Here is a 13733-nt window from a genome sequence, read left to right as displayed (position 1 = left end):
CGAAACGTAACAATTTCTGTCGATCGTTCAAATCGTGAGGCACCAACTTTTCGAGCTTTTTGATCTTTCCAATACGTTTTAAACCATTAAAAACCGCATGGGAAGTGACGACAAGTTCTTTAGTCATCCCAGGTATCCTTTGTGATGAGTCAGTCTTCACCAGAGTCATTCTATCCTCGTTTTGGATTACTGTAAGTCGACTACCTCGGGACTCATCTTGGAGGCTAAAATCTCCGGAACGAAATTTCGCAAACCAACGTTGAACAGTCGAACAGTTAATTAAAACTATCATTGCCAAATGCTTGGTTGATTTTTCAGGCGGTTTCGGCAGCGCTCTGGTTTACATCTTACATCTTGAAAATCGTGATTTAAAGTCTTATAAAAATAATGAATGGTAAACACCAACTTATATAATCCAAGATGACATGTGGATGGCATATTTTTACTACATCACAACATGTAGGGATACTTCATTATCGAAGTTATCATATCTGTCATAGAGGATAATATAAAGAGATTCGGCTGAACCATCTTAAAAATGATATTTTGATATTTGGGTTGAGACGGTATACAAGAATGATATTTTTTAAAATACTTCAACAGTAACCACTTTCAGTCTTATTCATTTTACTCGTAAATGATGATATGAAAACCCAAAAATAACATATTCAACAGTACAATAAACCCAGAGAAAATGATAAGGTGATATATATTTTGACATAAATTGATTGAAATAATAATAATTTCATTAATCCAACTTCGAACAGGTTTAAATATCCTTTTAATTATCAGATGCGTCTTTCTGATAATGGATTAAAAATATCTTCAATTTCTGTGAACAATTTCACAATGAATTATCGCAAAGACTGGTACATTCCAAACATAAATATTTTCAAGTTATCAGGATATGATGCTATACCTACAGGCCGTTTCTTTCATCATCTGGTAACAGTGCTGCTATATTCTAAACCGAAACAGATACGAAGACGATTAAATGGGAAAAAAGGTAACTGTCATTGAGAACAATACAATGATCGAAGAAAATTTACGAGGACTCTCACCCTTCTCGAGTTATCAAGCTGACCAGTTAATTGGTCCATTGTTTCCAATCCTTTTTCTCGGGAATGTTCCATCTAAATGTTCCCTTACTATTGTTGCATTATGGGGAGGAGTGCCGTCCTGTTGAAAATATTGTATTTCATGGCGGATATTCAGTGGCAATTCATCTAAGTAGCCATCGAATTTATCGAATAGAAAATGAAGATACATTCCACTATTCAAATGATCATCGTAAAAGAAAGAGCCAATGATGTTTGTTCCCACAATTCCCAACCAAACATTAATTCCGAACCTTTCTTGGAAATTGGTTTCCCTATGTAATTGTTCATTTGTATTATTTCACCTATATTGGATTTTTCTGGTAAACCAATCATTGTTGGTGAATTTTGATTCGTCCGTTCATATTATTTTTTTAGAAATATTTCCAACTTCCCTATTTCAACATCTTAACCACTTCGCAACCTTCCGCAACTTAAACCTTCCGTAATCCCTTTCATTGAGGTGATGAACTTTGCGTATTCTGTAGCATTCAATATTTGTTCTTTTTTGGTGAATTTTAGAGAAATCCACATTTCGTGGGCAATTTCTCGTAAAGAACAATCTTGATTAGCATAATTTTTTTAACTAGCCAATCCTAAATTTAAAAAAAGATGTTTTCACTATGTAAATTTTCATGTGGTAATATTTGCTTACCCATAACATTTATTTTATTCCTCACACTTCTAGTAACCACACGTTTTCTTGTTTCTTTTTGTCAAATGCGCCATAATCGTCTAAACATTTGGATGTTCGGAATACGACGATTCGGGTAAAGTTCAACACACATATTCCTTGCCAAAAGAGGATTTCTATTTGATTTTGCATAACTGAATAGCATATAACTAACTCCTTTCATCATTTGAATACATCTTTGATATGTTCATAAACGTCTGACAGTTCTCAACAGATATCAACAACGCATTCATTTTTCCTGCCATAGAAATCAAGCAAATCCTTCGCGTATAAGATGGTAAATTAATTGAGATGCTCTTTGATCATACTAAATTATACAACAATCGAATTTTGATAGAAAACTGATATTTTTGTTACTTCCAGGATTAAGAATTATACAAATATTACGGATTATAATTGATTAGGGAGAAATAAGCCTTGAAAGAAGGATTATGACAATACAAAAATTTCCAAAACGAAAAAGTACGAACTTTCATGTGTTAGCAAGAAGAAATCGAAGCAATTTACAAAAGAAGTAACGACAGGACCGTAATTGTTGTCACTGATGATAACATATTGAATGTGATATACCCTTGGATTGTAAATGTATTGCTTCAGCAATATCTGTAATTAAAAAGACAGGTCCTTACTTAAAAAAAAACAATTCCGTTTGGAAAAAAACGAAAAACAGCATTTTTGGTTTTCCCGGTATAGCTCGAGAAGGGCGAGAGTCCCCGTAAATTTTCTTCGACCATTGTATTGTTACCTTATTACTTTTTTCCCATTTAATCGTCTTTCTGTTTCGGTTTAGAATATAGCAATGTTACAACATGATAAAAGAAACGGCCTGTATATAATTCAGGTCAACATAATCAAATTTACGGTGTAGTTTTTGTAAAAAAATACTATGGTATTTGAAAGTGTATTGATTGAAGGTAACAAAAAAAACATTATGATATGCTTAATCGTTCCTCATTATTTTATACCAACGAATTTAATTCAATGATCAACTATTCCAGTACCTACATCAAAAACATTTTGAAAACAGTAAACATTCCTGTGTTTGCATGCGATATTGCCATTGATATGAAATCGAAAATAGGTTACAGTCACAAATATATGAATATATTTGAAGAAATTAGATAATATTCTTAATTTGGTCATTTTTTCATCAAAGACGAATACAAAATTATAATGTTCCTTAATATTATATCACAGATCATTTTCCAGTAGTAGCCCCTTGCCACAATCATACCTTAAAAGCTAACAAGGCATGCGGCCAATGCAAATTGGGCGAATTTTGTTAAATCATGGATGTGAACGATGATACTAATTACTTTATTAACAGAATTGAAAATGCTTCGGAATCGACATTCGTGCTTCGGAAACCTAAATATTCTGAGAATAAAAAAGAAATCTAACAAAGTAAAGGTTTGTTGTTTGCCAACAATTGTTAGAAAATCCTAGTAATTTAGATAATCTACACCAATATAAACAATATGGTGAAAATAAAAATAATTCCAATTCCGTCCACAACAACGAAACTATATCATATAAAAATACGTTAATATTTTCGCTACTACAAGGAAAAAATGTCCAAAAAATAAATAAGTCGGATATTTCTATCGTAAAAAGTAACATATTGAATTTTTCCACATTCTTGAAACCTAATGATACAACAGATGTGCAACAAGGGATCTAAAGAATAATAAATGCCCAGGGGCATATGATATAAATTCCGAAAATAATAGGTAAATTAGCGTAGGTATACATCAAAAAACCTCTGGCGGGCCTAATCAATGTAATATTTGTAAAAAGTCAATTTCCCAAAAACTTCGAGACAGCTATGATGAAATAATTGTTATAGAGAGATGCTAGAAAGATGATTTCAGATCACAGACTAGTTTCGATTATAGAAACAGGGGCAGAAGTTTTTGAAATAATAATCAAAAATGGCTTTACTGAATCTCCAGAAACCAATGAAATACTATCTCCAAAGAATATGAATTCAGATCTGAAAAATTACTGAAGATAAAATTTTCCTAATCAATAACATATATGAAGCTTTTGATAAAGGTGAATGTTCCATAGGCATCTTTCTGGACATGGCGAATGTATTTAATATTGTCAATGACGAAAAACTAACAAGTACAAGTAAAAAGACATAAGTTTCTCGGGATTAGATGCAGATCTTTTCAGAAAGTATCTTACGGACAAAATTAAACATGTAAAAGTTGATAATGAAATGAGTGGACCGCAGAAGGTAACAACAGGTGTTCCCCAGGAGATGTTTTAGATTCAGTTTTGTTTTAAATATATATCAACTATTAGGTATTTATTTTCTGTAGAAGCAGAAGAAAACCGATTCTCATTTCACACAGGAAAAATTTGGAAGGAATCAAAGAACAAAGCAGAAAAAATTTGGGAAAAAATTAAGAAGTGGCTGAGTGTAATGAAGTTGACGTTGTTGAGTCTAGAGAAAACAAAATCCACAAATTTTTCTTGCAGTAAATCTAACTCTCCAAAAATTTAAGTAAAATAATAAATGAAACTGATTTAAATTCATAAGCCAAATTTGAAAATATTGATATATTTTCATAGAGACTCATTCAATCAGCTGTATCCCTATGATTTAAGTAACGGTGAAAAAATCTGGAGCTCATCTGGATTCATTATTGTGTGTATGTTCTTCCAATCTCCTTGTTAAATACCTTTTGGATTTTCGTTGGTGTCAGATTAGGGGGTATTCATATATTTCCATGTGTACACTGTAATTACACTGGTAATTACTTCAACTGCTTTCAGTAGTATTTTACTTTGTGTCAAGTCCTGGTTATCACTATACCTTTGCTTTTGGTGTTACTGGTTGTATCTGAATTGTGACTGTGATTCTAGAATATGTACCACAAAATCCTTGTGTATTTCAGCGAAACTGTATTAACCTAATTCATTATTTACAGATGTGCTGATAGCTTCGTTATCTGATACTTTAACGGAACATCCGGAACTACTGGCTGCAGCAAGGCAAAGCATGGGACCAACAGCTTCTAACGCGCAAGGTCAAAATTTTATCAGAAAAATTTTGAACTCGAACCTAGATGAACCATCAACCTCACGAGATACTTATCCCTTCAAAGATCAAAACAAATTAAAGCAATTTCCCGAACTAATGAAAAAGAACAAGAATCTCACGAATTATCTTCCGTTTGATTTCTCAAAATACAAATTGTAAATGTAAAGATTATATCATAAAAAATGAAATATACAGTATATTGAAATATTAATCACAATTTATAATATAATTAAAATATTTTACGTTGGCTGTTGAATATATTTCTATCAGTTATAAGTTAAATATATTTATATTACCTACAATTAAATTTTTCTTCTCTGAATTTTCTATCAACAGAATAATTAATGCTGTTTATTATGTGGACAATTCTTACACAATCAAGTAAGAAACAACTGACTATATTTGCAAAATAAATTTTCCAGCAATATGTCTATGAAAACTACCAATATAATACTACTATTGCATTTATAATTAATAAAATTTAATATTTTATTTTCCAAAGGTTGCTAAATAATGAAAAGATATTTTATATTTACCACGAGAAATGGTAATAATTTGAAATAACACAAAAGTACGAAGAGTCAATAGTCTGCCTCATTGCAAATTTATATTTAAAAACAAACTTAACGAAGAAAATACCAGACTTCAAATACCCTGCAATATACAACCTGACAAATTTTGCTTCGTTAACAAGATACTAGACAGTAAAAGATAATTACTTATGTTTTTATTCTGTGTTAAACATAAGAGCTCATAAAATGAAAACCAATTTTTTATGAGATATTAGTTTCCAGAAAAACAATTGTTTGGCTTTATACCTCTCTAGAATTATACAAAAAATTTGTGACATAAAGGCATGGAGAAAGTAAATAACATTACGAAAAACTCTTTACAAAGATGTGTAGATCATGCACGGAAGTTTATTTCAGATACAAATTAAAAGTTCTTCTGAAGCGACTTATTTGAAAAAAACCAAAATGAATTCAATTCAACGGAAATCATTTCATTTTGTACTCCAAACATCCGTAATGGAATTGAGACAAATGTCACACTCATCTTTGAAGAAAGTTTTTATTGGTGTCAATTTTCTCCTTTCTGTGAAAGTTTCCTACATTTTTTGCATAATGAGGGAGTAGAAAGTCACGCAATTTTTCTAGAATATCAATGTCTTCCATAAAATATCCTTTCAAACGAAATTCCTGTGACAAAAACAGATGTGTCTGTTCCTTAATTTAATTTCAATATTGAGTGTATTGTTTAATGTTCAAAAAGGTACTGATGAGGGAGTTAATGAGAAGTGCTTTCGGCAGAAATTTCGGAAAACACCTATACATCGATAGCTTTCCATGTAAATACTCGGTATACGTGGACTATTGGGCTACGTACATTCGATTAGCGATTTTTTTATGTTGGTACACTCGTTTCAAACATATGTTCACAGTTTCAGCTGTTTAATATGTTTAGTTTTTTGGCGAGAGCCAAAGAAGTTAGAAGTGTTTGGTTTGGCGATTTTCCGCTGTCAAAAAAAATATCATAATACATTTTTCTGCTGAAATGTAAGGTATAATTATGAATATTGATGAATATTAGGTACATATATACATGTACACACATGAGCACATACTCAAAAAGTATGTTGGTTGAAATGTAACTTGCACATGAGTAAAAATAAAATTGAGCAATTAAATAACATGCATAAAAACACTAGAAAGAGAAAGAAAAAAACACATATGAAGATTATGTAAATCTAAAGAAATGAACTTTAAATGTTCAAACCAGTCTCGGATATACCTACACATTAGCACATTAGGTTGAATGGACTGACGCCTATCAGAAAACAACTACTCCCCTGATTAATACCACGAAGGGCGTTGGATTATATCCGACAGGCGTCAGTGCAGGAATCTTCACATAAAATTTCCTGCATATGCAATTGGCAATACAAAGCCATTCGTGGTATTAGCCAGGGTAGTACTTGTTTTCTGATAGGCGTCAGTCCTTTCAACCTACTGTGTAGGTATATCCGAGACTGGCTTGAACGTTTGAAATTCATTTGCTTTAGATTTGTTTACTGCCTGTCTTCAAGCATAGCCCAATGACTAATAAATTTTCTCTTCCTTATTCAGAGGAATCAACAAATTTCGAATATGCAGTTGGTTAGTACCTCGTCCACTAGATGGAGTGACATTGTGTTGTTCGCTCCAACTTAGGAAGAGGAATGAAATACTCTGAAAGAATTCCGATTTCCAATTATGGAATATCATTGACTTTAGGTCGATGATGGCCACTATCTTGCACTGACGAGAGGCTAATGAGCCCGAAACCGGTCTGCAAGTGTGCCCGTTCCAAAATTGAAGGTCGACTCTTTCAGTTGTATTGCCAATTGCATATGCTGGAAATTTTCTGTGCAGATTCATGCACTGACGCCTGTCGGATATAATCCAACGCCCTTCGTGGTATTATCCAGGGGAGTAGTTGTTTTCTGATAGGCGTCAGTCCATTCAACCTACTGTGTATTATTATCGAGACTGGCTTGAACGTTTAAAGTTCATTTTTTTATATTTGTTTACTGCCTGTCTTCAAGCTTAGCCCACTGACTAATAAGAAAATGAAGATTATGTGTGGAAGTTATCCTCAAAAAAATTCATCTACTGTATAGTAAGCTTTTTTGACCTGAATTGCCTTCAAGTTTCTCCTAAAAGATAGTAGCGTGACACTTTCTGTCGAACTTTCAGGTAACTTGTACATTTTCACTCCATTATATATAATTGAGTTCTTATTTGACTACTTGTAGGGATAGGAACCTTCAATTGGCAAGCTTGTCTAGTATTGTGGTGAGGCTGAGTAGTAAAGGTACCAATGCATAAAATTTTGTGTAAAAAAATGGGTTTCAGTTCTCAAAAACACTTGAAATATTGACAGTGGCATACGGTGACTATACTCTGAGTCAGAAAAATGCTTATAAGTGGTACAAGCTTTTCACAGAAGGTCGAGAAGATGTGAACAACGACGCACGCTCTGGACGCCCCAGCACATCAACAACCGATAAAAATGTTGACAAAATGAAGAAAATTGTTTTGGAGAATCGTCGAATCACTATTAGAGAAGTTGCTGATGCAATTTTGGTGGGCTCATGCCATGCAATTTTTTTGGAACATGAAGCATGTGGCAGCAAAGTTTGTTACAAATATACCGTGTTATGAGCATCGCTCAGGAATTGTTGATTGACTTTCACTAGTTCGGACTTCCATTGTCTACTATAAAATGATTTGAAATCCCTGAAAAAAGTAAAAAAGATTAATTAAAAAAGAATAGTTGAAAATAACAATTATATTAAGCAACAATAAACCTGAAATGAAATGATAGTGAAATAACCTACAAGTAAAAATATAATAATTGAAAATTAAAGGAATGAAAAAAGAAAATAATAAAAATAAAAAGTGTAGAGATTCCAAGTCACGTTAGTTCACGACGTTTCGATTGTTGGTATCTACAATCGTCTTCGGGTGATGACCCGAAGACGCCAAGTTCGATTATATGTCAAGGTTTTGCTCGCCGTTTTTAATTACCATGGCATAGTGCATCAGGAGTTCTTGTCACATAGTCGTAAGGTCAATAAGGAGTATTGTTTGAAGGTGATTGACAATGTTTCGTGGTGTATTTTATCAGTTCGGACTTCTATTGTCTAATATAATATAAATTGATTTGAAATCTCTGAAAGAAATTAAAAAGATTAACCGAAAAATAACAATTTCATTAAACAAAAAACTGAAATTACAAAGAAATAACATACAAGCAACAACCAAAAAAAAATAAAAATTGAAGAGTTAATACAAGCTGAAAATGGAAAAATAAAAAATATCATTAACAAGAAATGAAACTAGGAATAAAAAGATTCCAGGCGGTTAATCTTTTCAATTTCTTTCAGGGATTTCAAATCAATTTATATTATATTAGACAATAGAAGTCCGAACTGATGAAATAAGGAGTATTATCTTGAAGTTATGCGCTGCTTACGAGAAATAATATGAAAAAAAACAATTCATGACTTTTGCATCACGATAAAATGAGAAAAATTTTCCTTTCAAATATTCGAAAGCAATTTATTGTTTTTCATTTTATTCGAATCTTCATACCTCCAACATCAGTTTGGGCAACAGCTAATTCCTCTCATTTGAAACCTTTACAACAGTTACAAAATAAAATCATAAAATGTATCTAAGCTAAATCAGAGAGAAAGGATCAGCAATTTGTGCAAACCTAGAAAATTATTTGATATTAGGGGAATTACCATTTCAAAATATGCATGTTCATTTAAAATGTTGAAAATAATAAAAAACATCCAGTTTCTTAACCCCACAAAAGCAAATTAGGTCAAAAATGTATTTTTTATGATGGAGGTAGTTTATATAATAAAATACGTAACACACCACACGTAACCAAAAGAATGTTTTGAAATGAGATTGTCAATTTTGTAGTTTTACATATTTTTATTTGTTGTACTATTCTCAGTAAGTTCTTTTTTTTTCAATTTGTATGTTACGTTGTCCCTACCATAAACGTGTAATCTTTCTTGAATAAATGTATTATTATTATAATGCAACTGCTTACCTGTCATTGCTTGTTCATAAATTTTTGGCCAAAAACAACACCATAATCATGCCTCAGCCATCTTATTCAGCAGACTTGCCCCCCTTTGACCGTTTTCTGTTGCAAGATTGAAAAACTTCTTGAAAGGACGGCATTTTTCGACGATTGAGGGGATAAAAACTGAATTGCTGCTCAAGCTCAAGAACCAAAAAGTGCAAATCAGAACTGTTTTGAGGATTGGAAAACACACGGGCACAAGTTATATCTGAGGAGGACTAGTTCGGAGGGGACCAAAAAGAAATTGATGAATATTTTTTGAGAAAAATTAAAATTCACCTTATTTTTGAACAGACAGCGTATTTATGAATAATAGTATAAACCAAAATTATTATAGGTACCTATGAATTGTGAGTTCCATCATTTGAATAAAATGACAATATTATTATTAGAAGTCAAAATCCACAAGTCAATTATTAAATGAAACTACTTTTCACATCACTCATAGAGTATATTTAATACAACTAAACTTATCACAGAAATTTTAATTCGATAATGAAACAAACATTTGTACAGGGTGATCCAGAAATAATTAATATATCAATGGGTGCCTACGCCACTATTCTAATGCAAATTGATGAAAATTACATACATGATGAAACTGATAAATATAATCAACGGTCAAACTCTACATTGAACATGTGAAACTGCTTTATTGTTACATTGATATTAAAAATTTTATAGATAAAACACACAACGACAATACACTTCGTATCAAAAAAACTATGTACAATCATAAAAAATATTGTATACTAGTCATTGAGCAATTAGAATATTTCTTAATACTCTGCTTCTCACCACATGATACTAAAATATGAATCAAATATTGCACACCCGATGAGTCTGCCAGAAGGAGCTGAAAGAATACTTTTTTTCATAATGGACAGTTCATACTGTTGATTTAGATGATTGACAGTTTGAACTATCCATTAACTCTGTGACCTTTCAGCACATCCCCAACAGCACATGCAAAACTTTTATCAAATATCCTTCAACTTTTCCAAGTAATTTTAAACACTGAAGGAATGCCATTCATTTTTTTTTATTCTTCAATTATTGCTCATTTCGCTGATATGTATATTTAACATAAATGAACGAAAAAGATTGTTAGTGCTGTGAAAATAGTTTTTGGAAAATATTTGAAATTGAAAAAATATCTATTGTCATATCAGAAATGACGTCATCATTTTGAACTTTTTTCATACAATATTATGTATAGAGATTTTAAAACATTTTTTTAACTGAACTGCAAGCGATATATATATATATATATATATATATATATATATATATATATATATATATATATATATATATATATATATATATATATATATATATATTCCAAGTAGAATCCACCATAAATCTAATTCAATTGTATATGATAACATAACTCCCCAATGTGATTCAACTCTAAAAGGTAATAAAAATAAAAATATGCTTTGAATCAACCTCAAATATTTCCAACGTTTCTTGTACATGAAAATCCCAAACAACAATGTATAATATATAAAATAATCCGTTCGAGTGTTTTTACAAATCATACCAAAGTCAAAGAACATGAATGTGCATATGTAAAAACTCAATTACATGAAATTACTGCTTTATCACATAAAACACTACATTTCAAATGCCACACTAATAGAATAACGCTGCTTATGCTCCGGAATTGGATTCATCGTCTTTTGTTAAATCCCTTGATCCAAACGGGCTAGCCATACTTTGGTAGTGAGGCTTCAAATTATGGATGGGTCTGGTATAGTCAAGATGATCGTATTCCACATCTATAAATGCAACAATAAGTATAGTATTGGAAACAGAAGATGTGCTGGTTTGTATTTCGATATTACATTATTCGTATGTTCTTCGGAAACTCACATTTCGGAAACTCAAAAATGTTCAGTTTAAAAAAAAATATGTGTTTGTCACTAACTATATGCATGACTGTATAATAAAAAAATATTAAGCAGTGGGTTAAGCTGTATACAAAAATATGATATTAAATTTAAAAAAAAGCTAGGAATGCTCATAAGACGATGAGATGCGTTGAAATATCCCTGAAAAGTAAATGTTTATGTTTATAAGAATATTTGATTCACAGATAACAAATTTTGCCCTCTGTTTTTGATATTTCTTCTATATTAGGTCTACTTTAAACTGTAATATTTTAGTAAATACGAGGGTTGCCTTTTTTATTTCGGGATTAGAGAACAAAAACAATTATTCATCATCGAAAATCACTTTTTTGTTTTTCAAAATATTCGCCATGAAGATCTATACACTTTTGCATACGTTTGAATCAATTGTCGAAGCACTTCTGCCACTCTGATTGAGGTATCTTCAAAACATGCATTCTGAATGCAGCAACCGCTTCTTCAGGTGTCGAAAAACGTTGGCCTCTCAGTTTGTTTTTTACGTGCGGGAATGAAAAGAAGTCATTCGGTGCCAAGTCAGGACTATACTGCGGATGACTCATCAAAACGATGTTTTGGGTGCTCAAAAATGCAGTTGTTTGAGCCGATGTGTGAGAGCTCGCATTGTCGTGGTGAAGAGTGATCCGTCTTCGGCGGTTGGTTTTCCTGATTTCTTGGAAGACAACTGGCAAACAAATGGTTGTGTATCACTCAGAATTGACCAAAAAACGAAAAAACAGGCGACCACGATTGAATTCACCATACCATCGATAAACACTGGTCCTTGATGGAGCTTCATCGCCAAAAATTGAATCAAGTTCATCCATGCACTGTTGCCGAGTTAATCCACGTGGAAAGTTGTAAAACATAAACACACGAAAATGTTCACGATTTAATTCCATTTTTCGGCCGAGATGAATCTTTTAAGTCACTGTAAACAACACAAATAGCGCGCGTATGTCAAAACGTTCTTAGTACGTATGAGCTCAAAAATGTCCAACTTTACAATAGAGCTGTCAGTTGCCAGATTGCAACACTATGGTTGTCGAATCCCGAAACATAAAAGGCAACCCTCGTACATATTCAATTTAATACAAATGAACCCCATTTGAAAAGGTGCACTTTTGCTAACGTAACATAAGTCGAACACACAAGTATTGTAGATATCTATTGTTACGTAAAAAAAATGGTATTTGAAAAGCAACATGCAAAACAAAAATGTGCACTGCTCAAAAGATCTCTGGAAACAGTGCAAGACATTAATTTCAACTTACTTGTCTATTTCCAAATAGAAATACCTGAGTGAAAATTCAGAATCTATATCATTCCTCAAATTCATAAATATTTCCCACTCACCGATATCTTTGACATCTTTCTGCTTAATTTCATCATAGACGTGATCCAATTTCTCAATACTATGATAGATGTTGGGGTTGGTAGCATCAGCTTCTCTGTTTTTCAGACTGCTAAGTTCATCTACACTTGGTTCATAGAGGCCTAAATAGAATGAAAAGAAGGTATCACATATTTTTCGAAGCATACAAACAAAGGAAAAATAAAACGGTACAAAAGAAAAACTTATTTGAATCAACATTTTTGCTGTCCACTACTACTGAGAAATCACCTTCATTGTTAATACTCATCCAGAAAGTTCTAGTTTTAAGAAATTTTGGTGAAGGTTTAGAACTTGATGTACGCTGTCTGTTCAAAAAATAAAGTCAATTTTAATTTTTCTCAAAAAATATTCATTTATTCATTAATTTTTATTTTGTCACCTCTCAATCGGCAAAGCAGTTCTGACTTGCACTTTATATGTTCTTGAGCTCTCTCATTCGGTTTTTAATCTCCTCACTCGTCGCAAAACAACGCCCTTACAGTGTTGTTTTTGGCCAAAAAATTAAAATTCAACAATTTTGGAAAGAACATTGCTGCCACAGGCTTCATGATCAAAATTTATGAAAAAATTGCATGACATAAGCCAACTGATAAGCCGACACTCTCAATAACTTCTCTAATAAAGATTCGACGACTCTCCATAACAATTTTCTTCAATTTCTCAACATTTTCATCGATTGTTGATGTGATGGGGCGTCCAGGGCGAGAGTCGTTATTCACATTTTGTGGACTTCTTTTGAAAAGCTTGTACCATTAGTAAACATTTTTCTCACTCAGAGTACAATCACCGTATGCCACTGTCAACATTTCGGGTATTTATAAGCACTTAACTAATGCTAAAGAGCTGAAACTGTGAAATTTGTCCGAGACGAGTCTACCAACATAAAAAAATTAAAAATCGCTAATCGAATATATGTAGCTCGCAAAATTTGAAA

The 13733-nt window shown here is 32.2% G+C and overlaps 2 protein-coding genes across 7 annotated transcripts in view; one reads left to right on the top strand and one right to left on the bottom strand.

Annotated features, from left to right (window-relative positions):
- LOC111503748 (uncharacterized) overlaps positions 1–5090 on the top strand; it is a 293459-nt gene extending 288369 nt beyond the window's left edge. For all 4 annotated transcript variants that reach the window (XM_074171671.1, XM_074171668.1, XM_074171669.1 and 1 more), the window contains one exon: positions 4731–5090. In XM_074171671.1, coding sequence (XP_074027772.1) covers positions 4731–5002 — 272 coding nt within the window. In that variant the 3' untranslated portion in view covers positions 5003–5090. The remainder of the gene's footprint in view (positions 1–4730) is intronic.
- Positions 5091–9920: 4830 nt separating this feature from the next.
- The window catches only part of LOC111503747 (multiple EGF like domains draper), a 110966-nt gene continuing 107153 nt past the window's right edge, over positions 9921–13733 (bottom strand). For 2 of the 3 annotated variants that reach the window (XM_023158133.2, XM_023158136.2), the window contains 2 exons: positions 12760–12900; positions 9921–11274 (listed from right to left, as the gene is read on the bottom strand). In XM_023158133.2, the coding sequence (XP_023013901.2) occupies positions 11147–11274; positions 12760–12900 (269 nt within the window). In that variant the 3' untranslated portion in view covers positions 9921–11146. Of the gene's footprint in view, positions 11275–12666; positions 12702–12759; positions 12901–13733 lie in introns of those variants that run through there. The other variant, XM_023158135.2, reaches the window with a different exon arrangement.

Source organism: Leptinotarsa decemlineata, unplaced genomic scaffold (genome assembly GCF_025532065.1).
Source record: "Leptinotarsa decemlineata unplaced genomic scaffold, Ldec_3_MD MMD2_tig00000026_RagTag_RagTag, whole genome shotgun sequence".
NCBI lineage: Eukaryota > Metazoa > Arthropoda > Insecta > Coleoptera > Chrysomelidae > Leptinotarsa > Leptinotarsa decemlineata.
This window is presented reverse-complemented; position numbering and strand designations above follow the sequence as displayed.